Genomic DNA, 12,146 nt, shown 5'->3' with positions numbered 1-12,146 from the left:
AAACATATGGCTATAGTCTTCAAAAATGTCCTACTCCAGATTAAGACATTAACAAACATAAAATGTAATCCCAATTGGTTCCACATCTAACATAACTTGAGGAGCTCTGAGGACCCCTCCTCAGTGAAACTGATGAAAATTCTTATTAATTTTTTTTTGAGAGAGAGAGAGATCATGTAAGCGCGGTTGGGGAGAGAAAGAGAATCTCAAGCAGACTCCTCACTGAGTGTGGAGCCCAATGCAGGGCTGGATCTCACAACCCTGAGATCATGGCCTAAGCTGAAATCAAGAGTTGGACACCCACCTGACTGAACAACCCAGGCACCCCCCAGGTGAAAATTATTTTTAAAAACAACCATTTAAAGTCTCTGAAGTGGTTCTGAGAGCATTCAATAGCAAATAAAGACACTTTTTTCCTCCAAGAAAATCCACTGAAACCTACTTAGAACAGTGAAAGTGGGTGGTATTTGAACCAAGACCAACTGCCTCCCTCTCCAGTCCCAGCTCAGGGAGACAAAAACTCTACATCAGACTGTAGCCAACAACACTGGGCTCCCTTTCCACATTTCTACCACTCCTAGTCTAAAGGCAATCTTCCTGGGAGGAGCAGGACACCAGCATATCTTATCCTGCCCCCAACATTATTGTTAAGGATAAGTTTTGAGAGAGTGCAGCCAAGAGATGGGACCTTCTTTTTTATATTAGGTTGGACTTTTAGAATGAAGGCTGTAGCTTGGGAGTGAGGCCAGTGAAAATACTGGGGTCCCAGTCACCTTTTTCCCTAGACCATAAAGTGAAGCCTCTATGCCAGATGAAGCATGCCAAGATGAGACACCCCTCATCCGCACTGAGCTTCTAAAGGAGGGGGTATCACTCACACAAGTATGCTTCACTCCCATCTGTGCTCAGAGATTTTCCCTGGGGTGAGAAGAAAGACACAAAACAGCACCAAATCTTTTCCCTAATGAACTGACCTCGTTTAGTACAGAGCGGAGAAATTTAAGCCTACAAGTGCTCTCAAAAGCTGGAAATAGTGGTGAATGGTAACTAGGAGGAGAGTAATAGACTCACTAGGTATATACAGGCTAACCTGTAGGCCACCTACTTTGATGGAGACAACTAAGAAGCTGTTTTTGACCCCCCCCACATGGGTCAAAACAGATTTCAAACACTGACAGTGGGAACCATCCTTCAAAGGAGTCCAAATTTTAAATGGGTCAGTCTGTGGAGCAATGTATGCCCCAAGACATTGTTGAAAACAAGAGAACCATCAACTGGTAACTAAAAAACCTTTACAACTGGGTGAAGTAAGGGCAAGGGAGAGTCAAAAGAGCTCTGCCAAACCCCACTGTCATTCCAAGGTCGCCATGGACACAACCAAGGCCTCACCAGCTAAGAGGCAACAGACTTACATTGTGGGGACAGGAAAAAGGGATAAAATAGACTTCACTAAAAAATCCAGCCAATCACTAAAGAAGCAAATAACAATAGCAACGCCCCTCCTTGGGGGAGATCAGTACTCAGACTTGTAACAATATATTTTCTGGGGCAGCCTGGGTGGCTCAGTGGTTTAGCGCCACCTTCAGTCCAAGGTGCGATCCTGGAGACCCGGGATTGAGTCCCAGGTCAGGCTCCCTGCATGGAGCCTTCTTCTCCCTCTACCTGTGTCTCTGCCTCTCTCTCTCTCTCTCTCTGTCTCTCGTGAATAAATAAATAAAATCTTTTTTAAAAAAAAGCTGTTGAAAAGAAAAAAAAGAAAGAAAAGAAAGAAAGAAAAAAGAAAAGAAGATCAGGGGCACCAGGTGGCTCAGTCAGTTAAATGTCAGCCTTCGGCTCAGGTCATGATCCCATCGAGCCTCACTTTGACATAATACTCCACTTTCAGTTATGGGCAAAACAACCAGGCAGAAGATCAACAAGAAAATAAGCAATTTGGGCAATACCATAAACACACTAGAACTAACAGACATCTAAGAAATACTCCCCACAACAACAGCTAAATATAAATATTCTCAAGCATACATAGAACATTCTCCAGGTTAGACCATATGCTAGGCCATAAAACAAAGCTCAATAAATTTAAAAAAGATAAAAATAATAAAAAGTATGTTCTCCAACCACAAATAAAATTCAATTAGAAATAAATAACAAGGACGCCTGGATGGTTCAGTGGTTGAGCGTCTGCCTTCTGCTCAAGTCATGATCCCAGAGTCCTGGGATCAAGTTCCACACTGGGCTTCCTGCAGGGGGCCTGCTTCTGCCTCTGCCTATGTCTCTGCCTCTCTCTGCATCTCTCATGAATAAATAAAATCTTAAAAAAAAAAAAAAAAAAAAAAAGAAATAACAAAAAGAAATTGGAGAAACTTAAAAATATATGGACATTTTTTAAAAGATTTTATTTATTTATTATTCATTCATTCATTCGAGACACAGAGAAAGAGGCAGAGACACAGGCAGAGAGAGAAGCAGGCTCTCCATGGGGAGCCTGATGCAGTACTCGATCCTGGGACCCCAGGATCACACCCTGAGCCAAAGGCAGACACTCAACCACTGAGTCACCCAAGCATCCCAAATATATGGAAATTAAACAACACACTCCTAAATAACCAACCTTATAGAAGTAAAAAAGATTAAAAAGGATTGTTATTAATAATTACATGCTCATCAGTTAACTTAGATGAAATGGATAAATTCCTAGTAAGACAAAATTAGAAACAGAAGAATAGACAATCTGAGTGTAACAAGACACTAAATTCATTATCAAGAAACTACCCACAGGGGATCCCTGGGTGGCTCAGCGGTTTAGCGTCTGCCTTTGGCCCAGGCGCGATCCTGGAGTCCCGGGATCGAGTCCCACGTCAGGCTCCCGGCATGGAGCCTGCTTCTCCCTCCTCCTGTTTCTCTGCCTCTCTCTGTCCATCATAAATAAATAAATAAATCTTAAAAAAAAAAAAAAAAAAAAAGAAAAGAAAAAAGAAACTACCCACAAAGAGAGGCCCAGGGCCAGATGCCTTCACTGGAGAATTCTATCAAATATTTAAAGAATTAATACCAATTATTTACTAACTCTTCCCAAAAACAGAAAATTAGGGGACACTCCTCAACTCATTCTATGAAGCCATCATTACCCTAATACAACCAAAGACACCACAGAAAACTAAAGACCAATATTGTATAATAATAGACAAAAGAATCTTCAACAAAATACAAAAAACATGATTCCAAAAACATAGAAGTAATATAGTATATACTATGACCAAGTGGGGTTTATCACAGGAATGCAAGGATGGTTTAACACCCCCAAATTAATGTAACACACCCTGTCAATAGAATTAAATACAAAAACTATATAATCATCACAACGTAAAGCATGCAACAAACCCAACACCTTTCTACAATTAAAAAAAAAAAAAAAAAAAACACCCAACAAACCAAGAAAAGAAGGAACCTTCCACAACCTGATAAAGGGCATCTATAAAAACCCACAGTCAACCAATGGTAAAAGACAGGATTCCTTCCCTCCTAGATCAGAACCAAGTCAAAGATGTCCACTTGCATTACTTCCATTCAATACTGTACTGGAGGTTCTAACCAGGTCAAAAGGCAAGAAAAGAAGTAAAAGGCATCCAGACTAGAAAGTAAAACTAACTCTATTCTTAGATGGTATGATATTATATAGAGAAAATTCCAAGGAGTCCACCACTACCAAAAATAAATAAATAACCAAAAATAAAATTAAACCCAATAAACAAGTTCAGAAAGGCTGCAGGACACAAGGTCAAGATTTTCAAAATCAAATTTAATTCCATGCATTTGCAGTGAACAATCCCAAATGAATATAAAAAAATTCCAAAAGCATCAAAAAGAATAAATACTCAGGAATAAATTTGACAAGAGAGGTACAAAACTTACACTCTGAAAATTAAAATATTGTTTAAAGAATTGAAGATCTAAATAAATGGAAAATCACCTCATGTTCATGAATCAGAAGTCTTAATTTTATTAAGATAGAAATATTCCACAAATTAATCTGCAGATTAATACAACCCCTATAAGAATTCTAGCTAGCTTCTCTTTAGAAATTGACAAGCAGATTCTAAATTCTTTGTAAGGGACCCAGAATAGCTAAAATACTTTAAAAAAATAACCAAGTTGGAGGACTCATCTAGCTTGATTTCAAAACTTATGATAAAGCAACAGTTAATGACAGTATGGTACTAGCATAAGGATAAATACAGATTAAAGAAACAGTATTCAGAGTTTAAAAATAAACCCATGTGTATATGGTCAACGTTTTTTTGACAAGGTGACAAAACAGTCTTTCCAACAAATGGTGGTCAGACAACAGGATAGCTACATACATAGGAATGAAGATGGACCTTTACTCCATACCATATATAAAAATTAACTCAAAATATATCAAAAACCTAAATGTACAGGGTAAAACTATTAATCTTTTAGAGGAAAACCGAAAGGTAAACCTCTATAATCTTGGATTTGGGAAGAGATTCTTTGATGACACCAAAAACACAAGCAGCGAAGAAAGTAAATTGGACTTCAGCAAAATTGGAAAGTTTTGTGCTTTGAAGAACACTGTCAAGGAAGTAAAAAGAGGAGGTGGAGCAGTGGCTGCACTCGCCACCCAAGGTTGGAGGCTTCTGGATGGTAAACTATGGGCTGAAGGTGGAGCTGGAGAAATTCAGGGGGCAGGGCCCTGCCCAAACCCACTGCACCCAAAGGTGGGGGAATGTAAAGGAGAAGCTGGCCCAAGCACCACAGCACCCACAGGGAGGACCTGGAGCCACCTCCAGACCATTAGGATTCACCTTGACCACCTCCCTCCCTTCAAGGCCAGCCAAAAAATAAAGGTGAGGATTTTGGACCATCAAAAGAAAAATGAGGGATCCCCAGGTGGCTCAGCAGTTTAGTGCCTGCCTTCAGCCCGGGGCGTGATCCTGGAGTCCTGGGATCGAGTCCCATGTCGGGCTCCCTGCATGGAGCCTGCTTCTCCCTCTGCCTGTGCCTCTGTGTTTCTCATGAATAAATAAATAAAATCTTTAAAAAAAATAATAAAATAAAATGGACTGTGGTAATAGCAAATATATATTTGTGAATATATTAAAAACCACTGAAGTATACACTTTAAATGGGTGAATTGCATAGTAAGTGAATTATATCTTAATAAAGCTATTTTAAAAAGTAATCTTTAATTTAATTCAATTATGATTGAGTTGAATCTACTGAATGTGAGACCAGAAAGATTTTTTTCTCTTGTTATAAAGCATATCAGTGTGACAATTAGTGAAATTTAATTAAGGACTGTAGACTTAGGTAATGGTATTATATCAATGTTAATTTTCTAAATTTAATCACAGAGCTGTGGTTATATAAGGACATATTCTTTTATCTATCTATCTATCTATCTATCTATCTATCTATCTATCTATCTATCTATCTATCTATTCATGAGAGGCACAGAGAGAGAGAGACAGAGACACAGGCAGAGGGAGAAGCAGGCTCCATGCAGGGAGCCTGATGTGGGACTTGATCCCAGGTCTTTGGGATCAGGCCCTGGGCTAAAGGCAGTGCTAAACCGCTGAGCCACCCGGGTTCTCCCATATTCTTTTTTCTTTTCAGAGAGAGGGAGAGAGAGAATCTCTAGCAGGCTCTGCACTCAGTGCAGAGCCTGACATAGGGCTTGAGCCTAAAACCTTGAGATCATGACCTGAGCCAAAATCAGGAGTCAGACACCCAACCAAGCTGAGCCACCCAAGCGCCCTGTAAGGACATATTCTTGTTTTTAGGAAATACACTGAAGAATTTAGGGGTGGAGACATTCTCACAAATAGAAAAATATACATATGGAGAGGAGAAAGAGAGTAATGACACAAAAGTGGTAAAACAGTAATATTAGGGAACATATGTGAGGAGTATTCAGGAATTCTTTATATCTTTTTTTTTTTTGCAACTGTTAGTCTATAATTATTTTTATTATTATTATTTTTTAAGATTTATTTATTCTCAAGAGCCACAGAGAGAGAGAGAGAGAGAGAGAGAGGCAGAGAATACAGGCAGAGGGAAAAGCAGGCTCCTCGAGAGGAGCCTGATGCAGGACTTGATCCCGCTACCCCAGGATCATGCCCTGAGCTGAATGAAGGCAGACACTCAAACACTGAGCCACCCAGGCATCCCTAAAATTATTTTAAAATAAAAAATTAAAACAACATTTATATATCATTTATTATTAAATTTCTGGAGAAGTGACATTCAGGATGACAGACTTTCCATCCTGGAACATGGCCCAATTTGTCCATAACTTCGTGGAGAAGGCCCCAGTGCTGCTGTGACTTACTCAGCTTTGGCCACATTCTAGCAGTATGACAAGGTTGAGCTGGCTCTTCCAACTAATCTCTGTTGAGATCCCTACCGCTATTCAGAGCTTGAAAAAAATGGTCAAGAGTGCTCAAACTATTAGCTTCCAATAGCTAACAGTTAAGGAAGCTCTGCTGAATGGTTTGGTGGCCACTGCGGTATAGATGTGGTTTTATGTCAGTGAGATCATAGGCAAGTGTGACATTGCTGGTTATGGTGTTTATTTTTTTTTTAATTTTATTTATGATAGGCACACAGTGAGAGAGAGAGAGAGGCAGAGACACAGGCAGAGGGAGAAGCAGGCTCCATGCACCGGGAGCCCGACATGGGATTCGATCCCGGGTCTCCAGGATCGCGCCCTCGGCCAAAGGCAGGCGCTAAACCGCTGCGCCACCCAGGGATCCCTGGTTATGGTGTTTAAAGACCAAGCTTAAACATCTATTTATATTTGATTGGAGTGTTCTTGGACCATGTGTGTTCAGACTGGTATTTGAATAAAATAATGTATCAAAAACAATAAAAATAAAAATAGATTGGTGGAGAAGCAACTGTATTTCTATGAATTTAAGGCTTTGCTGTTGTTGGTATTATTATCACCAAAAAACTAGAAATATATTTTTAAAGTATAACTAGTCAAAAAACGTTTGTTTAGGCATTTCTACTACTCTGAAAGTTTTCATAATGAAGGTGTGATGTAGTGCAACTGACTCACTGGAGAATAATCTGCATGACCCAATCAAGATCAGAGAGGTCGGTCATCCCAATCAAGAACTAGCCCTGGGAGAGTAGGAAAAGAGCAGTGGCCTCAAAAGCACAGGAACAATCAAGAGTGATTGTTACTACAAGGACCTGGCTGTGCTTCTAAGCTCAGTTGTACCATTATGTGAAAAAAATACATGCTACCAACCATGTACAGTATAATCCTGTTTGAGCTTTAAGAAAAAAGGCTATGATACATATACGGATGTGATGGCTATGGACATACACAGTAAACCACAGACATATGTATAAGAGAATAAAAGGCAGTACAGGACAGTGGTTGAGAACATGGGCTCTGGAATCAGATTGTCTGCACTGAAGGCCAATTGTATACCCAACTGTTAGCAGTGTGACTTTGGGCAACTCATTTAATCTCTCTGTGCGTCAGAGTCTTCACCTGTAAAAATGGGGCACTCATAACAACTTCAATGGATTGTTAGAGATTTAGATGTAAAGTGCTTAGAAAACTGTGCTAGTAGTAGTAAAGATTACTACTACTACTATTGCTATTTATTAAATGATAGACAACAAAATCTACAATCACTGAGAATACACTGATTTTTATTTTTAGTCTCTATGTTCTAAATGTTCTACAACATTATTATCTTTGTATCAGATTTAAAAAGGCAATTTTTTAAATTGGTATAGGACTGTTTGTGCTACATAAATACAAGTATGCCTTACTGATCACTTTCAAATACGTAGCACATAAAATGAATCTCTTAAAAAGGAAAAAGATTTAAGTATAATATCAGTAACTTTAAGCAGAAAAGTCAGGTGTGTCAAACTTAAATTTATTTAGAGCAAGATTCTACAGCATCCTAATCAAACTCCCAGCTGGCATTTTTACAAAAATTAGTAAGCTGATCCTAAAATTCACATGGAAATGCAAAAATAATGACCAAAAGAGTCTTGAAAAAAAAAAAAAAAAAGAGTAAAGTTGGAAGACTAACACTTCCTCATTTTAAAACTTACTACAATGCAACAATAATGAAGACAGTGTAGTACAGACATAAACAAAAACATAAATCAATAATTGAGAACATAATTGAGAGCCTAGAAATAATTCCTTATATTATGGACAACTGATTTTCAACAAGGGTGCCCAGACAATTCACTAGGAAAAGAATAGCCTGCTAGGACAAATGGATATCCACATGAAAAAGAATGAAGATGAGGTTCTTCCTTATACAATACAAAAAATTAACTCAAATGGATTATAGACCTATTTGTAAGAACTTATATAATAAAACCCTTAAAAGACAGAAATAAATCTTCAAGACCTTAGGTTAGGTAAAGCCTTATTAGATATGACACCAACATTATGAATGACAAAAAATAAATCAGATAAATTAGACTTCAACAAAATTAAAACCTTTTGTGCTACAAACAACACCATCAAGAAGTGAAAATACCACCACAGAATAGGGAAAAATTTCTGTAAATCACATTTCTGATAAAGGACTTATATCTAAAATATACAAAAAACTCTTACAACTCAACAATAAAAAGATAACAATTTTAAGATATATAAAAGGTCAGAATAGATGTGTCTCTAAAAAACATCTACAGATGGCCAATAGGCACATGCAAAGATGTCAACATCATTACCCATTAGGGAAAAGCAAATCAAAACCATGAGGTATCACTTCCCATCCACTAGGACAGCTATAATCAAAATGATAACAGTAATAAGTGTTGATAAGAATGCAGAGAAATTAAATCCTCATACGTTACTGATGTGAATGGAAAAGGATACAGCTGCTCTGCAAAAGAGTCTGGCTGTTCTTCAAAATGTTAAACATAGACTTTCCACATGATTTAGTAATCCACTCCTATGTACATACCCAACAAAAATGAAAACATATATCCACACAAAAACAAATATGCACAGCAGCATTATTCATAATAGCTAAACAGTGGAAACCACCTAAGTGTCCATCAGCTGATGAAAAGATAAACAAAATGTGATATAGCCACATAATGGAATATTATCTGACCATATAAAACAACGAAGAATGTGAGATATGCTACAACATGGTTGAATCTTGAAAACATTATACTAAGGGCACCTGGGTTGCTCAGTGGTTGTGCATCTGCCTTTGGCTCAGGTCGTGATCTCGGGGTCCTGGGATCGAGTACCACGTCAGGCTCCCTATGGGTAGCCTGCTTCTCCCTCTGCCTATGTCTCTGCCTCTCTCTCTGTGTCTCTCATGAATAAATAAATAAAATCTTAAAAAAAAAAAAGAAAGAAAGAAAGAAAAGAAAACATTATGCTGAGAGAAGCCAATCACAATGTAAATGGGTCACATGTTTTATAGATTCCATTTTAATGAAATGTCCAGAACAGGCTAATCTATAGACACAGAAATATCAGTGGTTGCTTAGGGGTAGAAGGCTTGGAGGACAATGGAGAGTGATGAGCACATGGTTTCTTCTGGGGGTATTAAATGTCCTAACATTGCTTGTGGTAATGGAACTCTGTGAACATCCTAAAAACCACTGAATGGTACACTTTAAACGGATGAAATGTATAGTATATAAATTATATTTCAAAAGTCTGTTAAAAAGAATTCTATAGCATATGTAGCTGACATAGCTATGGGACACTCACCTCTCTCTGCAATTCATCCTCTTCTTCCAAAAGATCATACACTTGTTCTAAAAGCTGAATTCCCAGGCCCTGGATTACATCAGCTCTCAAGACTTCAACTATTCTTCTGATCTTTTCAGAACCTGGCATGACAGCTAAAAAGCAGTAACAAAGACAGGGAAAAATAAATACTTTCACCACTGCAGGAAGAAGAACATGTTTTTTTTTTTTTTAAAAATCTTGTCATGTGGGGATCCCTGGGTGGCTCAGCAGTTAAGCGCCTGCCTTTGGCCCAGGGCGTGATCCTGGGGTCCCAGGATCGAGTCCCACATCGGGCTCCCTGCATGGAGCCTGCTTCTCCCTCAGCCTATGTCTCTGCCTCTCTTTCTCTCTCTCTGTGTCTCTCATGAATAAATAAATAAAATCTTTTTTTTTTTTTTTTTTTTAATTTTTATTTATTTATGATAGTCACACAGAGAGAGAGAGAGGCAGAGACACAGGCAGAGGGAGAAGCAGGCTCCATGCACCGGGAGCCCGATGTGGGATTCGATCCCAGGTCTCCAGGATCGCGCCCTGGGCCAAAGGCAGGCGCCAAACCGCTGCACCACCCAGGGATCCCAATAAATAAAATCTTAAAAAAAAAAATCTTGTCATGTTAAAATTCTTTTCACTTTGACAAGAGTTGGATTTAATACCTTCATGTATTTTTAATGACAAATATATATACATATATATACCATATATATGGTACATATATAAACTTATACTTCATTTCTCCTTACCATCTCCTAAACCTAAAATCCACAACTGTCTTATTTCAAGAAAAGCCATATGAAAAAATCCAAACATGCATTTATATTTATTTAAAAAAAAAAACAGTTTTCATGTAATTTTTCAGGAACACAACTGTTGAATAAAACAAGATACGCCTTTTATGGAGCTATACAAACAAAATAATAAAAAAGCAAAAAAATTTTGGGAGAATTTTTTTCTTAGTGTGACACATTTCTCCAATAAGCATGCTCTCCAGTTTGCTGTAAAGAATAAACTGATCACCGGAAGGTAGTTGTTTAAAATGAAGGTCCTCAGCTTCTTCCACAACTTTTCCATGAAGTATCAGCGTATCCCGGTACTTCCGATGAAGTTTAAATTCTGACACTGGATCTGGAACCAGGAGATCTTCACAGCTCTCTTTAGATTCCAGTTTTAGGGTCTGAGTCATCAACTGCACCAAGTCACTCATTTCATTTGTATGACATTTCCTGGAAGAAAAAAAAAATTCCCCTGTGATTTCATTGGCTTTATGACAATTTTTCATTAAAAAATCAGATGCAAAACAACATTTAGGAAGTTCTGCTTCTAAATAGCTAAGTAAGTTCTTACTAACAGACCCTTCTGTAAATAATAAGTATAAACTCAACAAAATACAAAAATCCAGTATGTGAAGACAACAGAGAACATACAAAACCTGTAGGCAGGTTCTGGAGGGAAGCCAACATGTTTTAGCCTAAGGGCCAGCCATAGGCTGCTCAAGTACAGCAGAAAACCCATGGTCTTTCTAGCCTGCAAAATCAAAGGACAGAGTTCAAGACAACCACAGCCACTAGAAAGTGAGTGAAATCTTAGAAAAGAAAGAAAAGAAGAAGAAGCCCCAGGTTCTATGTATATATTCTGCCCATTTTTTTAAAAAGATTTTTATTTATTTATTTGAGAGAGAAAGTGAAAGAGAGAGCACAAGCTGGGGGAGTGGCAGAGGGAGAAGTGGACTTCCCGCTGAGCCTGGAGCTTGATGCAGGGCCTGACCCCAGGACCATGGGATCGTGACCTGAGCTGAAGACAGATGCTTAACTGATTGAGCCACCCAGGCACCCTAACTGCCTAACTATTTTTAAGTAAATTACATTCATGTACAAAGTACAAAGAATACTTAAAGCAATACAAAAATTACCAGCCCCAAATGTGATAAAATTGGCCATGTCTGGCATCCAATCAAAAATACCAGACATGCAAAGAAGTAGGAAAACAGCAAACATTTATGAAGAGAAACAAATCAGTTAATAAAAACAGGACCAAAAGTGACACAGGTGATAGAATTTGTAGATAAGGACATTAAAGTGGTTATTATAAATATACTCCACATGTCCAAGTTTAGAAGAATACATTAACATATTAAGGAGAGGCATGGAAGGGATGCCTGTGTAGCTCAGTGGTTGAGTGTCTGCCTTTGGCTCAGGTGGTGATCCCAGGGTCCAGGTCCCTTCCCGCAGGAAGCTTGCTTCTCCCTCTGCCTATGTCTCTGCCTCTCTGTGTCTGTCATGAATAAATAAATAAAATCTTGATTAAAAAAAAAAAGGAGAAGCATGGAAGATATAAAAAGACTTAAATGGAACTCCTAGAAATTAAAAATACAGTGTTAAATGCA

At 38.3% G+C, this 12,146-nt stretch overlaps 1 protein-coding gene and 1 pseudogene across 13 annotated transcripts in view; one reads left to right on the top strand and one right to left on the bottom strand.

The window, feature by feature from the left end:
• The window catches only part of NEK4 (NIMA related kinase 4), a 34,949-nt gene that overhangs the window by 4,883 nt on the left and 17,920 nt on the right, over positions 1-12,146 (bottom strand). For all 13 annotated transcript variants that reach the window (XR_005374900.1, XM_038566189.1, XM_038566188.1 and 10 more), the window contains 2 exons: positions 10,781-10,986; positions 9,746-9,879 (listed from right to left, as the gene is read on the bottom strand). Coding sequence is in view for 12 of the 13 variants with exons in the window: in XM_038566189.1 (XP_038422117.1) it covers positions 9,746-9,879; positions 10,781-10,986 (340 nt within the window). In the remaining variant the exon portion in view is untranslated. The remainder of the gene's footprint in view (positions 1-9,745; positions 9,880-10,780; positions 10,987-12,146) is intronic.
• On the top strand, positions 6,297-7,484 carry LOC102151656 (annotated as a pseudogene).

The sequence above is a fragment of the Canis lupus genome, chromosome 20, assembly GCF_011100685.1.
Source record: "Canis lupus familiaris isolate Mischka breed German Shepherd chromosome 20, alternate assembly UU_Cfam_GSD_1.0, whole genome shotgun sequence".
In the NCBI taxonomy this organism is placed as follows: Eukaryota; Metazoa; Chordata; class Mammalia; order Carnivora; family Canidae; genus Canis; species Canis lupus.
Note: the sequence above shows the minus strand (reverse complement) of the source record. Positions and strands in the feature narration are given on the sequence as shown.